General features: G+C 41.0%; 1 protein-coding gene across 5 annotated transcripts in view; it reads right to left on the bottom strand.

Annotated features, from left to right (window-relative positions):
* KDM2B (lysine demethylase 2B) overlaps positions 1-21708 on the bottom strand; it is a 120841-nt gene that overhangs the window by 50392 nt on the left and 48741 nt on the right. For all 5 annotated transcript variants that reach the window (XM_062589794.1, XM_062589797.1, XM_062589795.1 and 2 more), the window contains 2 exons: positions 13299-13414; positions 6712-6838 (listed from right to left, as the gene is read on the bottom strand). In XM_062589794.1, the coding sequence (XP_062445778.1) occupies positions 6712-6838; positions 13299-13414 (243 nt within the window). The remainder of the gene's footprint in view (positions 1-6711; positions 6839-13298; positions 13415-21708) is intronic.

Genomic DNA, 21708 nt, shown 5'->3' with positions numbered 1-21708 from the left:
AAAAATAAAGAGGATTAGAAAATATCGTAACCTGAATATTTAAAAAATACTATGTTATCTAACTTACTTGCACAGTTTTTCCATCCACTTCAGCTAGTTCACTTATCCATCTCAGAGGGCTATTCTGACCAGCCCATGTCATTCTCCCATTTTATAGCTGAGAAAACAGATGCTTGGGAGAAAGAACGATTTGCTCATTATCACACATCAGATCTAGGGCAGAAGCAGGAATGAGAACCCAGTTGCTCGGGTTCAGGGCTGGAGCCCTCTCTCTAGGCCACACTGTTTTGGTTCCTATTTGACAAACGCTTGAAGTACAAGAGGCTAGTCTAGATGGGAGATGATACTGAGGAAAAGGAGAAGGTGAAAGCAGGTACACAGCCCTGCACTACCAGTACCATCACAGTGTCGTTAACTGAAACTGGTACAAATCGGAACAAAGAAAATTATGTTTCTCTCTTCCTGTGCTGTGGCTCTGCTGAAACAGATTCCAAGAACTGATGGCTGAAATTGGGGCAAATTACAAGCTTAGGTAAGGCCTAGGAAAGTGGGGGAGATCACATCATAGAAATGTGAATAATTTACTGCAAGTAATGCTCTGGTGCTAAGAGAAAACAGCCTTGGGAGAGGTCTCCACTTTTTGCCTCTTGCCCTAATCCATGGAAACAAAAGGCAAGAGAGGAGGTATGGAGCATCACAGTATCCAGGGGAAGCCAGCACGCACGGGGCCCAGCACTCCTGTTCATCCAGCTGTGGCTGCTTTCCTTGCTACAGGCTGTTGTGCACACAGCAGGCACTGCTGTGCCAAATACACCTGGGTATGGACAGGCAGTCAGTAAGTATAATCATGCACACAAAAATAATCTAAATCTAACTTCAGGATAAATCATTACTGAACAAGTGGCCTGTTCTTTGCAAGCCTGAAAGTTAAACAGTACTGGGCCTAGCTTTACCTGTAGGAATAGGGCTTGCTAAAAACCTGCAGTTAATCAGGTCAAAGAGTATCACAGCCCATTCTGGAGCACTACAACCATCTGCTGCTGCTAATTAAAAAAAAAAAAAAAAAATCCAAGAGAATCAATAATGGAAGGAGAATTTCAAGAGCAGGAAAGTGCAAGTCTGTGTTTTCAAGTGTTTGGTTGTAATGCAAAGGGTCATGATTTTTATTTAATGAAAACCATTTCTGACTCGGAGCTACCATCTTCTGTGAGCTAAAGCTCTACACAAGTGTAATTTGCATTTACTTCAGCAATAGGTACATTTTAGCATGTCTCCCCTTCCCAATCTTGGGCTTTGCTTGCTACAGCTAGGGGTTGCTAGGCAGCTCCCAGCACTGCACTACTCCTCTAGCCCAACTCATATGAAGGGAGTTTCCTAGACACTTTGCCTGTTGGCAGCATTTTTCTTTGGGCTTTTCCTTCCATAGTGGCATCCCTCCACACTCCTGAATGTACTTCAGCATCCTGGAGTATCGGAAGACTCAGAAAAATAGAGAAGAAGGGATCAGCATCCTATTAATGCAAAAGCCTTGCCTATTGCCTGCCAGAGAGAGAGAGAGAGAGAGGGAGAAAAGCTGAAGGCTGCAACCGCTGTCTTGCCAGAAGAGATCCATCATTTTTGGAATGTGCAGAGATCTATTCCTGGTCTTGTCTCCATTGGGCATATTTATACACAGCTGAAGAGCCCAGGCATGCCCTACCGACGCAAAGCAATTTTCAAACTACACTGGCAACACACATCCACAAAAGCTTTACAATAGGCTGCAGGTTAGAGTTAAGCAGTAAGCAAAGGGTTAATTCTGTACTACCAGACCTCCACTGACTTGGAGTTTTTAAGTTTATGAAGTTTCTTCACTGAAGAACTCTCCTATTAAGTGCAACAGTTGCTTCTTATTATTATTTCAAAGAGGTTATCTGTTTTGGGCTTAAAGAGACAGCCCTAACAGACCTTCATCCCTCTTCATCTCAAAGCAAATAAAACCAGCTTATCCAAACCAGTCAGTAAGAACAAGGAGCACAGGCCTGACCACAGGACAAAGAGCTAGAAATACCTCTTTTCTACAGCAATTGACTTCCCTGTGGTTCTGGGCAAATCACTTAACTTTCTCAACAGTTTATCCACTTGTACAAGAAAGATAATTATACAGTTTTCTCCTTTGGTGAAAAGCAACTTATCATGTTATAGAACTTTAAAGAAAGAGCGGAGGAGGCATAATAATAATGAAATCTTTCTAACTTCTTTACGTTAATCCAGCATGTAATATCTATCTTGCCACTCCCAATTTCACAGTCTGGCACTGTGACTTGCGAGCAGCAATTCTTACTGGTCTGCTAAAGGCAGGAATGACATTTTCACTATCAGAAAAAACTGAGCACACAGAAAGTACAACACTGCATGGAGCATCCCACACAGAAATCACTCACTATAATCCAGTACCTGTCCTATCAATAAGCAAATCCATTCTATCCTCCAAGATGGAGGGAAAAAACAAAGCATGGCTCCTTCACCATCCCAGAGGGTGTATCTTCTTTATCCGTCAGGCTTAGTATACAGTTAGAGCCATCCTGTTAAAATTTTAGCAGTGGGAATCTTAAAAGCTGCAGGCTACAGAGAAAGCCTATTTCTGAGAGCCCAGTATCTTCTCCCAATTACTCTTTGTCAGCTCACTCTCAAGATCTGTATCTCACTGAAGGTCAATTGTGGTTGAAAACATCCAGTACAGACTCATTCATGATAAGAGTAAAAATAATGAAGACATATCCATCCTGAAACAGCGCATGTTCAAGCCTAGTAGGAAACCCAAACAGGATCCGTTTTTGATTTGAGCTGACAGGACAAATGTCACAGCTGAGATGGACGGGGAAACGAAAGAGTGGAGAGAGAGACAGAGAGGGAGCGCGCGGGAGAGCACGCTCTCAGAGCAGCCTGTGATTGCTCTCACGTCATCACTCCCCTGAGCGTTTGCCCTTCTGTGAAAGAGAAAAGAAAAAAAAAAATACTCTCACACACTGAACTAGGAGGCAACTGCCTGACGTCTCACTCTGACACTGAAGAATGGGAAAGCCATGGTCTCCTTCCTCCATCTCATTTAGAAGTGTAGACATTTTTCATTCAAGGATGGGGAACACTCAAAATTTTAGCCTGCCTCCACTGAGTCTTTAAGTTTCTGCCTGAAGTTTTTGGGGCCAGATATTTAGAAAGTAGAAATACAAAGGTCAATGTAATTTGCTATACTAGTGTATAACTAAATTGAAAGAGGTATCACAATAGACCCATAGCAGACAATTTTTGTGAGTAGCCAATATCTTTAAAGGCTCATTCTGAATTTGGCCACCTTCATCTCAAAGTAAATAAATACAATGTAAAGAAAACGTAATATGAAAAATATAAGATATCTACAAAACGCAAGTGATGATGAACTCAGTTTTCTGTGTTCTCCAGGGATGATCTCTATCACCACAGTAATTTCTTTTTTTCACAAAAAGAAATTTAAGGTGAACAGGATCTCTGGAAACCATCACCACCCCATAAATCCCAGAGACCACATCCAGCATTCTGCGTTCTCTCTGGAGGATGTCCTCCTCGGGTATTAGTCAAGTCTGTTGCTTCTTAGTTTATGAAATCCAGTAAGACTGTTGTATCCAAAAGTATACAAGAAAAACACCACAACTCCAAGGTGAAAAATAGCAAGTGCTAGCAGCTTAAAAAAAAAAAAAGTAATAAGTAGACATCTAAAACAAATTATGTCAAGCAAATTATATAATAAAATAGGGGAAAAACAAGAAGCAGTTATAAACATTAAACTTATTCAAGAGAAATTTCTGAAAAGGAATGTAAGGATGTGAAAAAGCTTTTCTTAGACCGAGAAGGACAGAAAACAATTAAATCTAATGAGGGACCTGCAGAGAAGGTAAACATTTTGTTTCATTACTCTTTATGGAAGATGATGGGAAACTCTTCGTCAAGGGATACTCTCTCATGGGAAGTCAAGAGACTGCTAACAGACAGAGAAGTCTCTAAGGAAGAGAGGTGCATGTAACAATTTAAGGACATGAACAGTTCTGAAGAAAAGATTAAAAAATGTAGGAGTAGGGTCTTAATATCTAACTTCATTTGGATCCATCATCCCATAGCAGCTGAATGAATATTAAGATACAGACACCACAAAACAAACAAATGTTATTCAGGATTACAGTTCATGGAGATTCATCCTGAGTCAAGAGGCTAGACCCTGAGATTGGCTGAAAGGACAAGCAAATATTTGAAATAGTATTACCTGAGCAGAACAAAACAGAACAGCTTTTTAAAGGTAGATAATGTGCCTTTACTCCCGCAGAAATTTTGATAAATACCAAAGAAAAACATCCAGAAGATACAGTAGATCTGTGCTTCAGAACAGCAAGTCACAGTTAAATAATTATTTTAAGGTAAGATCCTGCCAGGAAACAAGCAGTTTCTGACAAATATATATATTATATATATAAAATCTGTCTCTCCTGGAGAGAAAGGCCCTAGATGTCAGTGTGAGAGACTTTATCAGCATGCTAATACTCTGAAGTCAAGAAGTAGCTGGCAGGTGCATGAACTACACACTGTCAGTAGACACCTCTTCAGTAAGCTCGAAGTTCTGATCTATTCAGGACAGTAACAACAGCCCAAGATCAGCCCAGCCACATCCTCCCAGCACCTTCCTTTACTCAGCACTACCAGCCACACATTAGGGTGGCTGCAAGTCAGATTAGCTCATCGATCCTATCGATAACAAATTATTCATTTTTTTCGTCGGTAGGGTTCATTTTCAGTCAGCTCACTGAACTATCCAGCTCAGCAGGCAGCTGCACAGTCACTAAAGCCCACAAGAACAGGATCATCTTGTGAGGGCAGCATGTTTCTTACATTAGCTTAAAATGAACATAAAAACATGCCCAATTAACAGGGAAACAGTTTAATTTTCACCTTCCCAGAGGCCAACAATTCAAACCACCACAGGAGACAACAAGGCCTAGACAATGTTACCATCAAATCATTTTCCAAACAGCCAGGGTCCTTTTACCAATGTCTTTGCAGTTGACACTCTTTGGTTATGCACAGCAATCCTCCTCCCTCTAGACACTGGACATGCACAGTTCCCAGTGAGCTCGTACATGATTTGAATATCTCTTGGCTAGTAACCGGATTGAGACATATTTCATGGGGATCACCAAATCATTATCAGTAATCACTGAGCTGGGCTTGAATTCACACTGGTGATTTAGCTGGGAAAGGTCCCATCTCAATATCCTGAGCCATCCACTCTCCACATCTAATTTGTTCTGCAATTACACCTCGGTGATCTGTCACCCCTGCCTTGCCAGCAGGAAGAGCCTCTTCCCAGTACAGCATCTCTCACGCCAGTGGTTTGACAACAGGAGGTTGCTCCTTATTTTCCAAGGAATGCAGTAACAGAGCCTTGTCACTGTGGTTTTGAAGTGCTAATCCAAAGGGCTAAATTCATCCTTTCCTCTAGGATAATCTTGTATAAAGAAAAAAATTCCTCCACACAGAGTGCCTGACTTACTGACCCTTCAGATCAGAGTCTCCCAGCGCAAAATGTGAAGCACTCAATTCCCAGGACCGCAAGAGATTTCCCTGCCCTATCTACACAGAGTTATTAGCTCCCTCAAGTTATTCTTGGTCAGTGAAACTCAGTAAAGAGTGAGTCTGCCCATAACTTCCTCAATCCTTCCTACTGAAACTTATGCTGCAATTAGGTGATCATTTCCGTCCTCTGTCCAGAACCTGTGGCAGCTGCAAACACACCAGGCTCCCCCCAAGGGGCATCTCAGGGAGCAGGAGGCAGAGGAATACTTCAGTCCTCCTCCATACTTAGCATGTATCAGTTTAAGATTTAGCTGGTAATTGTGCTACTTTCAGCCCTTCCATGTTTAAAAGCAGGGAGGTAACATGGCCCACTATCTCCTTCCATTAAGGGCAGGGGGTGGGGGGGAAGAGGGCAGTTCAGCGAGGCAGCCACTGGAATTGCTAACACATTGGTGTTAAGCTCACGTCAGTGCCAAGGCAGTGCCTTCCTGCTTCAGAAGCATCTATCCATCTTTGCTGTGGTCCATTTTCAGCTATTGTTTTAAAGGTTTCTTTGACCTCCCTGCACCCTGCACTTAAGTTACAGATCGTGTAGATTTGTATCGGTGTTTTCTTGTTTTTGTTTATGTTTTCATTTTTGTTTTTCTTTTAAGAACTGAGAGAACTACAGCAGAGACTAAAGAAAAAGAAGCCAGATTTATTTACAGTGATGCATTCTGTAGATGCAAAGCGCTATAAAAGGACTAAGTATCCAACCCACCAGAGCATATTTGCAATGCATACATTTCTGGCTACTAAGGTACTGTGCCAAACATGACAGTAAATCCTCAACCGTTTGGCAGATCATCTCAACACAAACATTGCTGGAACCAAGAAATAAATGCATCCAAAAATTATTTTTCCAGGATGCACTTTCTAAGGGAATGCTCAAAAAATGTCATTTGAACTAGGTTGGTACCTTGTTGAAATGCTTAAGAGTCAAATCCTCCCCACCCAAAAATAAAGAAATAATTCATTAAAATTTCTCCAGTTCTCCAATTTAATTTATAATCTGCTTTGCAGAAACCAAAGCAGTAACTAGCCTAAGGTGCTAGCATCAGTTCTGAATATGCACTCAAAGGATTCACTCACCAATTAACATTGATTCTTTCTGGTACTCTTTGCTGAGGTGGCAGCGCTGGGTCACACAGGACACATATCTCTCCAGAACATACCAGCACATTTCATAGTAGAAAGGATAACGGAATTTGGCATGCACCTGAAAGCAAGATTGAGACTGTCAGTCCACGGGGAAGGGAGAGAAGTTTGCAGCACAAGGGCCAGGCATCATTCTCATCATGTTATCAAGAGCACAAACAGTATGCAGCAGGGGGAGGGGAGCGAGGGTGGGCGCCGAGCGCGATGTATGCCTTCAGCATACACAATGAGGAGCCTGCCTGCCTGCCTGCCTGCCTGCCATGATAGCATCATTTCTTGGTTCACTAATTTGTATCCTCTTGGGGTGGTGGGAGAGGAAAGGGTTTGTGTTCTTGTGAAATCATGAAACTGATGGATGGCCCCTAAGGTATTATTTACCTCCTGTATAAACATAGGGTGGTCACATACAGATGTTAGTCACTAAAATTCAACTTAAAATAAAAGTGGGTTTTTTCAATTTCCTAAACACTATCTATCACATGATTTATCAAAATGACAGCATTACCTAAAATGAGTTGAGCGGGAAACACATTTTTTTTCAATCTTTTTTTTTTTTATAATAATTTCATTAAACAAATGAACAAACAAATTTTTGATTGTTGGTAAATAAGTGTTAAAAATAAAAATCCTTCATTTGGTTTACACTTAGTATTTTGATAGCAAGTTAATTTCTGCCGCAAACAGAATAGAAAAGCAGGATTTTGTCGGATTCTGCCAAGCTAGGCACTCTTCCTTACATCTCAGACTTGTTGTTCTTGCACAAAAAGCATATTCTCCAACATTGTGTATTTGCAACATCATGTCATGTTCAGAAGAAAAGGAAGTGGGTTTCCTTCCCTCCCCCCACCCCGAGTTTTCTATATATGGGAGGTCACTGTACCAAGGAAGAACCTGGGAAGCTCCTAAAATGCAAGAACATATGTATATTTGTTGTGATTTGTTAAAAATGGATGCCATGCATCTTGCATGCACTTGTACTTACACTGTACAGTTCTTCTGGCGGCACAGAAATTTGCATTTTGCAGGCTCGCATGCATGCACTGCTCTGGGATTATAGGAACTGTTTTAACATGTTCTATGCAGTTTAACTGCTCACCTTGCCAAGAGGCGTCCACCCACCTTTAATAAAACCTGGACTGCACCAGAAAGGATCATCATCTCAGAAAGCCCATTTTTAAGCAAAAAAAAAAAAAAATAAATAAAAAAAAAAAAATAAAAAAAAGGCAATGAAGTCTAAACAGACCCATTGCTCCTGACATCTGGAAACTCAAATTCGGCTCTGCAAGGCAGATAGTGTCGAAACACCTGCCTGTGATATGGGCATCTGCTTGAGCATACAGATGTCTTACCAGAATGCCCGTGTTTGAAAACTATCCCCAAGGTGCACAACCAAAGAACTTGCCTCTGTTCCCAGGGCACAAGAAACAAACACTTTTAGCTGTAAAATAAAATGTAATTAAGGGGAAACATACCATATTCCCCCACTAAATGTGTCACAGTATAGCATTTAAATACTCCGCACAAAACCCAGAGCTGAGATCTCAAACTCAGCACAAATGCAGCTGGCAAATCTGAACTGCATGTCACTACAGGTGATGCTGCACCTTTTCAAACGTTCCCCTGAGCTGTTTGTTATAAAGCATACTTTAAAAAACAACAAACAAATAAACAAAAAACTAGCCAAACAACAGCCCCCTCCTATATGTGAGAACATTTAACCCCAGGGCCTTTTCGTATTGGAGTTTTTTTCCTTTTGGTTTAGTTATGTGTCAGAAAGAAAAGATCAAGTCACTTATCACTATTACGGAACACAGGGGAAATCAGCCATGCTAAAATATATGCTAATAAAGGAACTCAAATTTTTCCAAGAGAGCACTGCAGGAAACAAAATTTGCAAAGAATTGACTTACAAACAGGAAGCCGCCTTCCACCCCTCAGCCTTCAAAAGGTTTTCAGCCACATGCCTGGGAATATTAAAGACATCATTGCTCAACATTTGTTGACAGATTCTGAGCTTCACCAAATTTAGTTGTTACCAATGTTAATTCAATGTGAAAGACAAGGCAGTAATGCATGCAGTGCTCCCATTATGTATATCAATCTTTAATATTCAATTTGAGTTCCTAATTGCCTCACTATCAATGTTCCAACCCACAGCAAATCCCTCCATGCCTCTGTAATTCACTATTTGCCTGAGAAGGCTCTGCTTTTACAAACCTTCAGAAGGAAGAGCTACCATATGCAGCAAAAGATACCGTGCAAAGATCACCAGCGCCTTTTGCCATTAAAGTAAGTCTAAAAGTGCTTTAAAAATCTTTCTAAATTTGGCTTATATGGAAGTATAGAGGAGTACATTATTCATGATATTCTTGGATATTGGTTCATTATAATGGCTGTGAACTGCTTTAAGTACATAGCCATACATTTTCCATTGTATGCTCATAGTCAAATGAACTTTTATTTTGAAAAATTAAAAACTGAAAATTTTTCTGTGATCAATTTAAAATGCAGTCTCTCGCATGGACATTGCCAGAGGACTAAATTTCACAGTAGCAGGGAAAGAGACTAGATCATCTAATAGGCATTTTCCAGCTCTAACTTCTATGATTAATAATTTACAATCCACTGATTTTTTTTTAATTATTCCTGTACAGTGAGAAAAATCCTCTCTGGAATATGATCCAGTTCTTTAGTTCAAAGTGAAAATTATTTTAGAGACTTGTACCTCCTGCCAAAAACAAAACAAAAAACCCCTAAGCACATAAGGTACGTTTTCCTCAAGAAAGTATTAGTTTCTTCTACTATGTCCATTAAAATCATTACATACCCATCTTTAATTGCTCTAATTGCAACACTGAGAAACAATTTATGTTTATTTACAAAAAAATTAATTTATTGAATTAAAATATTATCTTAAGTTCCAGAAAACAGAATCAGTTGCAAACACCATCTGTGAGTGACCACCTTACGTATATAATTTGAGTGTTTTTGTCCCTATACGTGTTCAAATATTTTAAAGAGGTTACATTTAGATGAGTTGAGAGTAAGTTTGACGCATTCTTCCTCTTCGGTGACACGGAGCTGTAACGCCAGGATGATGAATCCCTGCTAGGCAGCCTGCTCTGCAGTTATTCAAGCTGGTCTAGCAGAGAGCTAAACAGCTTGGCCTATGTGACTGGCTGTTAATTGGCCTCTAGGAAAGCCAGACTGCAAAATGAGAGTCTCTACAATTTGTAAGGCTGGAGAATATTTGTTTACCTCAATTGCACATTAGGAGCCGTTTCCAACAATAGACGTGTTTTTTATTACTCCTTAAAACTATTTTTAAATGGCTATAACCCTCTTAAAAAGTCTCCCAGGGATATGAGAAATTAAGCTGGAATAAGCATGACAAGGATATAAACTAGGCAATTTTATCAGGCTCTAAATCAGCATTACCATTTCAACCATATATTTATCCTTGTCTTAGCAGCTAAGACAATAACAACTATATCTAGCATAAAAATGACTTTGAATATCAGCAATCAAAGATGATTAAGCATGATATAGCAGATTTAAACACAGTGAAACCTCCATAAAATTGCTCAGTTCAAAATTGAAGAGACGAAACACACCTGTATTACACTTTGACTGTGGCAAATTACTTTGTCAATCACTTCAGTTAATTTACTTCTGTGCTATACACAATGGAAAGATCAATACTGATGAGAAACTCATTTGCAGTATGTTCACATTAGCAAATCTGTGTGAACTACACACTGTATGGGAGCCTCCTACACTAGCCAGTGTATGAATAAAATTATTTGAGTAAGAAATTACAATATTTGATTGCTAAAGCAAACGAAGTAGTACACTCTAGAATTCTATTTTGAAAACATTTATCCCTTCAAGATTCACTAATGATATTTTTAGCTTTTTGTTATTATTCATAAATAACAATATTGATTTTTCCTGCTTCTTAGCAAACTTCTTTCTTGCTTTAGTGCCAAGGCTCATACTTTGATTCTGTCTAGAACTTCTTACTAGTCTGTGACTGCTCATACCGCTCTGTCATCGCAGGGCTACACACGAGCTTGTGAGCGCAGCTCCGCTACTGCTGGGGTAATCCCAGGTAGGGCTGGGTATAACACGCTGCTGGCACACAACAGCTGGCAAGTGCTGAAAGTGTTACTGTGAAGCTGTAGAAGTTCTGGGCTGTTGGCTTTCATTAGTCTTTTTTAAATCACTGCAGTATTTACTAGAACGAAAACAATATAGAACTACATAGACTTTGAAGAAAATCTGAAACAAAACTGAAAAGAGCAGTTCGGCCTAAATTGGGACTTCCGAACATGGCAAGATCCCTTTCCAAACAACACTGACAAGGACATTTTCAGAGAGGCGGATACCCAACTCCCAGAAACCTCCCACGAGGTCAAGGTGTTAGGAGCATTTCAGTGTAACTGGCAGGTAGGTTCCTAAAAGTCATCAAAATACTTAACTCTAATCTGGGAATCTTGGGAAATCTGCCTCCCATTATAAAGCATAAAAGATCTTAAGTAGCCAAAGCTGCACTCAATTCCCAAGAAGGGCCTGACATAAAGCACTATCGAGCAGTTGCAACTCTACTAAAACCTATGTGACCTCGAGCTGCTCATGTCCCGTGGGAGCATGATGTCAGCTCTTCTCACACTTCAGGAACTGCAGTATTTCCTGTCCATCTTCTCCCTAGTCATCAATGGAAATACATAATTTGGTGCTGGCACTGATCCTTCTTCTCAGGCAACCTCCTTTCACCATTTTCCACTGAGGTTGCCTGCGCTAGCATCCTCCCCAGCAACAACACTCCCTCAGCACCTGCAGTCTCCAGCATATATTGCTAGCTCTTTTCCACTGTCACTTTAAAAGCCTTCCTACATCTATCACCTTGTCTAGCCAGAGTTGACTCCGGTCCCCATCCTTTTTCTGAGGCACTCGTACAGCTCATCCCACCTCCCTTCACTCTGCTAGAGAAGCTGGTTGAGACCCTTCTGCTTCTGCCATGAGAACCTTCTCCTGTTCAAGTCTCTTTACCCTTTTTCATGTCACCTCAAGTTCTTGCCTTAGGACTCCTATTCAAAACCAGACTGAACTCCGCTCTGGCCTTCACCTCCACTTTTGCTCTCTGCTACTTTCCTTTGCTTTACCCTTTCTACTTGCTCTGAATTTCAGCTTTTGTCTTCACATCTCTTCTACCAGGAATTCATTTTCTTACTCAGATTCCACTTCTTCATTAAAATTAGTTGAGGAAACTGCTGCTTCTTCCATTGCTTTGCAATGTGAAAACTACCAGGCCTTGCATCCCCTGCAAAGGAAGGGAGCCGTCTCTTCCCAACAGAAAACTGGCAGAGCGCGGCTGGGGGGAGGACGCCCTTCCTCCCGGTGAGTCACAGATGTATTTCTAAACAATGCAAACATGTTTCAGGCCAATGCACTCTCACTACAAGAAAAGCGATTTGGGATAAAATCCCACTTGGAACCAAAATTGTACTCTCTTGTAGAGGTGAATAACACTGAACATTATTGATGTTCAACACATCACCATTTTAAGATTTTTTTAATGAAGAAGCATTGTAACTTCCTGCCATTTTGCCAGCCTAAATCTCCATTAACGCTATGTTTGGCACCTGAGTCAGTGGTTTATCATCACCGTCTCAGTGCCATGCTTTCCAAAACAGCCAGCCACAAAGTCTCCATCTGAATTTGCATGCACCACAGGTCCATCTTTGCATTAAAATGTTGTTGCCTGTATGGTTTATTTAATAACCTACTGACACTTCCATCAGATTCTGTTATTTTACAGAACTGCAAGGTTCTTTAAAAGCAGCTAGGTATCCAGCTTCTTAATCAAGACCATAATTTTCAGTCCCAAGCAAAATGTCTGCACAGTTGCCTCTTCCAAGATATAACATTCTTTCCATCAGGTGGATGCTACAGCCAGGTGAGTGTCACAAAGTTCAGGCTTAGTCCCGCCCCAGACTCTCTCTGCTATAAGAAATTCCTGTATAGTGTAGAGTCACAGTAGAAAAAAATCTTGCAAAGCACAGAAGACATCATTTCACTTGCAATTTCTCTACAGCTTTCTCAGTCCAGTTGTGGACAACAGAAGCATGTTAGTCTCATTAGCTCCAATCTTGGGTCTCCATTCCAGGGGTGCATAGAGACACGATAGTAAGGAGTCACCAGAAGTACTGGCACAAAGGTCTGTAATGACCAGTATGTCTTTATGCAAAAGGAAAGGTGTTTATGAAACTTTAACAGGCAGAAAAAGGGATACAGGAGGGACAAGTCTGTGGGAAGTAGGGAAAAACAGATGAGTAAATCCCACTAAAAATAGCCAACATTTGAACGTCTCATTACTTCATGTTTACCTGTCTTGTTTCAACGACTTTGACATGGAGATCCCGTCAGTTCTTGTTTCTCAGTAAGGAATATGAAAGAGACTATGACAGATCATAGTCACAAAGAACTGTTCAGTTAAAAAGAGAATCAAGTATCCTTACCCTTGTTCTGTCCTCAATTTCATAGATGCGAAGCTGCATGGGAACATTAAAGCTATGCAGGATATTTCCACCAAACACCAGAGAATCTACTGGAGTATAAACCGCATGTATCCACCCTAGAGAGGGAAAGCAAAGAACTGAGATTGCCTCATGCTATGTAGGATTACAGACCAATTAATAAGCAAATTTTCACAACCCCATGAACCCATTCTGTGGGGTATGAGAGAGGATAAAGCAGTGAAAGGTTAAAGTGGTATGCTCATAGCCACTCTAAGACTGTGGAGATAGCAGAAGAAGGGCATCTTATGATGTTCAGTCTTACAGCCCCTTGTAATTTGGGTTCTTCTATTTATCCACAGCACAGTTACAGTGTTTACTGAGAACAAGCAAGCTTGTGACTCAACCACATCCATGACTAAGTAGTAAATTCAGTCTCCTCAATATACTTGGCTCTCAGACGCATCTTCTGGCACCTGCAGTAGGGTTACAAATCATGTTGTCAGTGATGGTGGGCTAGGGCTGTGGAACTGGACTGAGTCACATCAAACTTATTTCACACCAACATGAGAGCACACATCTTCAGATGTCAACGATTTCAGGTTATTATCAGCCCTCTCTCAGAGATGAAAGTTTTGTATCCTATTATCAGCTTCCTGAGGCAACTGAAAAATCTTTTCACTAAGTCCCAAGTTAAGGGATTTAACATTTCTGCTACTCAAGCTGATGAGCCTGTTCTGACCCTATCTTGCAAGGGACTGATTTCATTTCACAGACTCCAAAGAGAGGGAAGAATTTTCTATCACAGCAAAAATCCAGACACAGTAATTCAGGCAGTCACAAACTAGCTCTTCTGCTTCCGCATTGTTTGCCTGGCATGTCAGCAGCTGAAGCACTGGCTATGCAAGACTGTAGCCTCTGATCTCTGCAGTGAAAAAGGAATTGATCCTGTTAATGATCTGGGACCCATGGAGACCTGACACTTTTTTTTTCTTTTTTGCCTTTCTAATGAAAAGCATCACAATTTAAAAACTAATAGACAGCAAAGCAACATAGGGGGTGGTCAATTTTCTCCTAACTGTGCACTACTTTCCATTAAAGCTGTGGAGGCTTTCCTTCACTTTAAGATCAGTGAGGGAGCAGGAAAATGCCATTCAGCCTAAATGGCCCTCCAGCTAGCTGCCACGAAAGCCCTCCTCTACAACCATCTTTAAACCACAAAGATCTGTGAAGTTATGCCTGAGAAGTCCTTGAGCCATAGTAGATGGCAGAACGAGGGCTTTAATTCAAGGGCATACTGGTAGGAGAGTCGAAAGAAAGAAAAATCCGTATCAGAATTTTCTCCCTAGAAACACAAGTTCATCACTAGATACATTTTTCTTAATCTGTAAGTCTAATTCCACATGATAAGTGTGATGCAGGGAAGAATGCAGGTGCCCTGTGGCCCTGGCAGCTCTAGATATTGCTTTATCTTTCCTACTTTAGGTAGTATAATTTCAGTTACAGAGTGTCCCCCCCCCCAATAATTTAGCAGGTTTATCACTTCCAAATCAAGACCAACCAACTGTAGAGGATCTTTTTTCCCCATACAGGTATTGCAGGGACTATACACATCAATACTATAAAACCTCTTTACAGTTTAAGTAGTTCACCACCTCACATTAAGTACGTCTGTCTGTACTAGTAGGAACGTACAGGAAAAATAAATCATCTTCTGAAACCTAGTCTTTGGGAAGGGGAAGGGAAAAGGTCTAAGGCCAAAGAATTTTGGGCTATTCCTTCTACTAGCTAATAAAAGATTTATATGATTTAGGGAAAAGAGCAGAAACCATATGCTAAGGTAAATCTGTTGCTGTGTCCCTAAACCTTATTTACCGGACAGATAGGGAAACTCAGGATTAACTTGTGTGATAATTAAGGTTAATTATCAGTTTTATAGCTGAACAAACTCATGCTCCTAAAGGTGATGCGATCAGTTAATATACTGGAGTTGACACTTGCAACAAGATATTTTAATGGAATGATCAACATCTTTCTAAAACACAATCTGTTATCAAAGATTTACAACTCTACTGAAGAGAGCAACTGAGCTGAAACCTGGCTTTCTAGCGCTATATGAAAGGTGGAAAGGAAATAAGTTTGGTTCCTTCATTTTATAAGAAATAAAGCAATAAAACATCACTGTAGTTGTTCCTTAAGTGTGTTTTTTCTAAATTACCACACAACAGCCTCCTCCTAACAAGTTATGTTACCTCTGTGAAAAATCCACATTGGTGCTCAACTGATTTCATTATTTCTTGCTCTTTGGGCGTCAGCCTCATCACACTCTCCCTGACCCCTCAGTTCTGGCCCAATTAGATGCCAGAGGTCTTTGTGTTAATAATCTCTAGACTTACCAGGGAGTAGTCCCAATATGATTGAGAAAAATTTCAAAGGATCTATCACTGCCTTAAGACAGTGTTCCACTGCAAATGGTGTCCCTCACACCACAAATCCTTAGCAGAAAGATTAATGACTAGGAATACAATTTCAATCTTGTCACTGTTGAAAAACTGGTAAAGATACAAACCGAAAGTCTTCCTCAAAATACTTGAGACAACCTCTGCTTGTGTGGGCAATATATGTAAGTTGCTACTTGCATTTATAAGCCAGGTAGCTACTCATCTTATTAACAATTAGTACTACTACTACTACTCATCTTACTAACAATTAGTACTTTCAACTGACAGATGTAAACTCCAAACTTCCAACGCAATTAAGTACTGAGTGCTTCAAGACAAATACATTTCTAATAACAAGATTTGAAGTATTGCTTTTTATGACACAGTTCTCAATAATGAAACTCTGAAATAACAAAGCACTGAAGTCAATAAAAAACAAACAAACACCCCCCCCCAAACTAGAGACCAAGCAGCACACTGGAAGACCTAACTGCAAAGCCCTTGGAATCGCCGTGCAGCATCACCAGGGCCTCCTCACAGAATGAGGAGGGACAACTGGCCCCACGTCCTGGTGAGAAAGCCTCCTCTGACTCCCCATTAGGGCAAACCATGCATCCGCTCCTCAGCACGGAGGGGACACCAACTTCTGTTGCCAGCAAGGAGATGGAAAAAACGTATGCTAACACCCTCTCTCTAGCTCTGAGCTCTCTGCCTTCTCTAATCCCTAGCAGAAGTGTGGTTCCAAAACAAGAAGGTCTTCCTTAGCTCTTGGGCACACAGGAAGAAAAGCTCCCTACCCTGAGCCAACGCAGAGTGGAGGAAGACCTCCAGGAGCAGCGTGGTGATGGGGAAAGGCCGATGTCAGCGGGGTCCCTCCCTCTGCCGTAGGACGGCACGGAGCGAGGCACACAGCCAGGCCCCAGGGAGGCCCTCACTCTCCTTTCCAGTAGTACATTTGCTCTCACAGGCAGGATCCCACCAGCCCAGCTGCCCTGGGCTAGCCGGGCCCCTCGGCCAGGCACAAGAGGCAGCCTGGACACCAGCATCACCTGCTTGTAAGGTAGAGTTTGGCCATGCAGCTGTAGAGCATTTTTCAGTCATACTGCTTCCCAAAATAGTTTCAACTTGCTTGAGGAATGGAAGTGCAATATTAAAACAGCAGAGGCACAGACATGATGAGGAGCATTCCAGGGATGCAGGACATTACAGGCAAGGTTAGAAAGATAGAAATAAAATAGAAAAACACAGAAAGACTGTCATAGAAGTTGCAAATGAAAAAGTCTCCTGTTCCAATAATTTAACAAGATTGTGTACAGAGAAAAACTGAGAGGCCAATACCAGAGAGGCAGAAGCAGGAGGAGGAGAAGTTGTAGAGACAAGCAGAAAGCAGGAAACACTTTCCACAGGGGTAATACATTGCGGAAACGAGCTCCGAGAACGCATCAGCTTGGATGATACATTCAGTTCATTCCCACAGCTTAGATACAAGCACGACTAAGAAATAAACTGTGAGGCGGATGAATGTTCATGGTGACCATTTGCAAACAAGAACATCAACCTTCAAGCTTCCCACATACGAAGGGTTTCAAAGCAGAAGAGGGATGTTTTGAAGAAGAGCAAATTCACATGCAAGAGACACAAGCGTCTGTCTCACTTTCAGCTATGGAATTGGCTTTTGCTGGATGGAACAACAGGTTTGCCAACATGTATGATCACACCTCTCTCTGCTGGACAGACTGTCTTGACTGCTCATGTATGTTGGAATCTTTCAGCTGCCATGGGGAAAACCTGCTATGCAGCCTCCAGTACCTCTGACAGGAGTGTAATCAGTTCTCTGCTCGCTGACTACATCCTATTTACACGAACCCTGGTGCTACTGCACAATCCTGCATGTTCCATGGGTTAGAGCATGACAGGAAGTAATATTTTCCCCCCTAGGTACAGCAACACAGAATAAAACACTACAAGTTTCATTTTATCTTTAACTCTTTTAAAAAAAAGCTAAAAAGAAAAAAAGAAAAGAAAAAAAAGCTGGAGTAATATCAGAACAAATGGATTAAGAACTAAGAAATGAAAAAAAAAATCAAGATCCAGGGAATAAGTTATTGTTCATTTTCGGTTGAAAGACACAAACTAAAGCACCTGCTAAACATTATCTGAGGGTATGATTAAACTATGTAGATGAGAGAGAAACGCACACTGTGTGGCTTCAGGGACTGGTAAACTCTTCCTTGCAAGTCAACACTTTCAAACCAGCCTCAGTCGACAGCAGTACTATCTGATCACTATATGGTGAGGCCAAATACAGTCTGCAGCAGACACCACTGGACAGTCACCAGACATCTAAGGAGGAGGCTAACAACTGAACGAACACGCAACCGACCCGTCCTGCCTTCACAGACCGGTCCGAAGGCTCACGGCTGGGGCAGACGCGCAGCTCAGGGAAGCGGCTGCTGCGCTGCTGCTGGGGGACGTCAGAGCACGCTCCAGCCAGCCCAGGACCAGGGTGAGTTACACGGAGAAGCGAGCGCCTTGGGAGCGCGCGCACCGCGTACACTCTGTTCCTAACCCTCACTCCAAGCCTCAACAAGAGAGCTGCCCACTTTGGTTTTTCCAGAGTTGATCTATTTTATTTCAGTTCTTCAGTTCTTTCAGAATTTTTTCTTTCCTAAAACAATCCTCCTTTATAAAGTCAAGCCAATACGGGGCAGGGGTTTTATTCACAATGTTCAGAAATACCCTCAGTTGATTTACAGTAAAGAATTATTCCACTGCTCCTAAGATGCACTTGAATATTTAGATGTTATCACCACAAGTAAATCAAAAAGGTAAAATTAACAATAACAAAAGCTTTTCTGAACAGTTAAAAGAAAGATATAATCTCATTATCCTTTGGAATTTTATAAAACAAGTATGATTAAACATTGCAAACTTGTTAGAAGATTTCAGGGGCCTGCAAATTCTGACTGTATCATCAATAATACAGTCATCCATCTGAGAATAATAAAAAAGAATATTAACTTATAAGGCTATGGGGCAGACTGCAAACTCTAAGTCAAAACTGGTGCATCTGTACCTACTAGTAACTGAACACATATTTTGCTTTATGTTACAGAAGGGATACACATTTTACTGTAACTCTACAGCAACTTGTGGTGGAAACGATTAAATATATACATCTCAAAGATAAAATTCAAAATAAATGACTAAGGAGATTATCCCACAGTGGACACTGACAGCAAATGAGACATTTCTCTCATTTCTAAAAAGGAGTTATTCTATTATAATAGTGTCTACAACTGAATATATCAAGGATATATCAAGCTTACATTTTTAAAATAAAAAATTATTAACAATAATTTTGTCCCCAGTAATACAAGTAAGATGGCAACTCTCAATCTTACATCATTAAGCTGTTCGCAGCAAAGCAAGCAAACTAGCCACTATTAACATACTGCCCTCAAAGACCATCAACAGACCTTGGATCTCCTAATGAATATTATCTGAGCCTTCAAAACTTTCAGATGATGTACTGAGGTGCAAAGAAGTAATCCAATTCATCAAAAATGGAACAGTTTGTCTGCTTGGAATTAAAAACTAAACCCAGTAGCAGACAGACCAGTCAGTCAGGCATTGCTGTCTTACAGCAGGAGCACGCGGGCTGGTGCCAAGAGCTTGGAAAGGGACCCGACCGCTGGTCAGGGGTTCAGTGTCAGATGTACCGGACAGGTCTTACGCGTTATTCACAGTTGTGAAATGACCCGAGCATACGCAGAAAGCTCTGCACTGCATTTAGAGAGAGATCGGAGCTTCTGCATGTGTGACAGCAGAATCCTCCGCACGTATACATAGGCTACTCCTAGGGCCACCTAACCGAGTAAAACAGCTCCGAATTACCCCTCATCTCTTTTCCTCCATACTGGCACCTTTACATATGAAGCACCTTGTTTTTTGTTTACAGTATAAAACCCCAACCAGCAAAACTTGGGAAAAAATACCCCCCCCCCCCAAAAAAAAACATTCTCCTCTCCCTGGGGGATCATGTGTAGTTGTATGTTTCTTTCAGGATCTTCATTTGATCAGAATTAAGTAGAGCACTGTAGAGGAACAGAACTAAAGCTGTCACCTTCTATCTGAAAGCAGACACTCAAGGCAAAAATCCTCCTCTCTGATCCTCTCCGCTGATCTTCATCACTTGGTCCCTAAAGGTTCCATGCATGGCGCTTCTATTAATGCCAGTGGAAACTCCTGAAATGGGGAAAGTGAACAGCAACCAAAAATAGCCAGGCAGCAACGCAGCCCTTGCACAACTCCTTGCAAAACATTCTCCCAGTCAGATTTTAATAGCCTGTCATTCCTCTTGATATAAAGACTATATGCTACCTTCTGGCCCCATTACATAATAATTCATCACATACTGACTGGCACAGCAGAGGTGACCTAGGACCGCACACTCCTAATAAGCAGAATCCTACTGATAAGCACTGATGCAGCATTTGAAGCACCCTGAACCCTTCCAAATTCCTGCCTAAAATCCAGCATACAATATCTCTTTTCGTCCACTTCCTTTCCCCAAAACATTCATCAGAGAAAAGCTATTATTTCTGCATTTGACTGAAAACAAGAACTTCGGAGCACTCTTGTGTTAACATAATAATCATCACAGAACAATAAAAACATGTTGTTAGACTGTGGCTCATTCTTCATCTCTCAAGAAATTAGAGAGATTATAATAGCATCTTTCCCTATGAAAGACCCCAAAGTGCATTACAAAGAACATAAAAAAAAAATGAAGTAAAACAAACAGTTTACTCTTCAGTGGAACACTGCCAGCTTCGAGGTGAAACACAACTGATACATAGCAGCGCGCAGCAGCTAGCTTCTTACTAGCACAAGACTAGTCTGAATAGGAGGCAGACAGGAATACCATGTCCAGTTGGCAGTAAGTTACCCTACCTGGATTTTGATCATGGAAAAGCCTAACAAATCAGCATTGCAAAAGTCTTCTACAATATCTAATGGCAATGTATGATTAAATTATTGGAAATTAAAAATGCACAGTGATTTCTTGGACCATTACTCTACGGACCATGAAGTGGCCTCTCACTTGGACCACTGCTGTGTGATTTAAAGAACAGACAAGAGCCAATCAAGATGGCACGTCTACCAAGGATTTTTTTTCCCTTTTTAATTGTAGCTTGATACACTACCAGTTCACAGACATGAAACATTTCATTTCTTCAAAGTATTTACATTAAAACTACCTAGCTGGAAAGCCTACAATAATAATACCTATACGGAGTCAAACCATGTCTAGTTATGAGCCCACTGCCTCTGACAGTGACCAGCAGCAAAAGGTCAGAGGAGGAGTACAAGAAATAGAAGATGATTAGAGCAATCCTTTCTTACTGTAAGCCTTCTTCTTCTGAAGGAACCTGCAGTATTTGTGCAGGACTTTCTTGGACCAATTACACTACAAACGCTGGAATCTAATCATATCTGCCATAAATGTGGCAAACGTCCTTTGAAGTCAGCAAAATTGGTCTTCACAGAAAGAGAAGAAAATCCATGTCTACCCGAACTCTAGCAGACAGCAGTATCAATAACTGCCTGAGCTCACCTTTTCAAGGCCCATAATCATGACACACTGACTTCACAATATTAACAACAGAGACAAATACTGCAAGACAGGTTTTCCACAAGAGTACTAGTTGGCCTGCTTCTGTGTGTCCCAATTTTGCACGTGCAAACACTCTTGAATTTTAGGCACCAGAGTCTACACCAAACATACAAACATGCACACAAGAAAAGGTCTTGTTTTCTTTCTCTCTTTTTTTTTTTTTTTTTTTGTGTGGATTGTAGAGGACAATAGGGAAGGAGGGGAGGGACCAAGTAACTGTCAGAGCCCCATCATTTACAATCAAAATGACATATTCAGCAAGATTACAGGACTCAAAAGTACAAGTAGACTG

This window comes from Rhea pennata, chromosome 17 (genome assembly GCF_028389875.1).
Source record: "Rhea pennata isolate bPtePen1 chromosome 17, bPtePen1.pri, whole genome shotgun sequence".
NCBI classification, from domain to species: Eukaryota; Metazoa; Chordata; class Aves; order Rheiformes; family Rheidae; genus Rhea; species Rhea pennata.
This window is presented reverse-complemented; position numbering and strand designations above follow the sequence as displayed.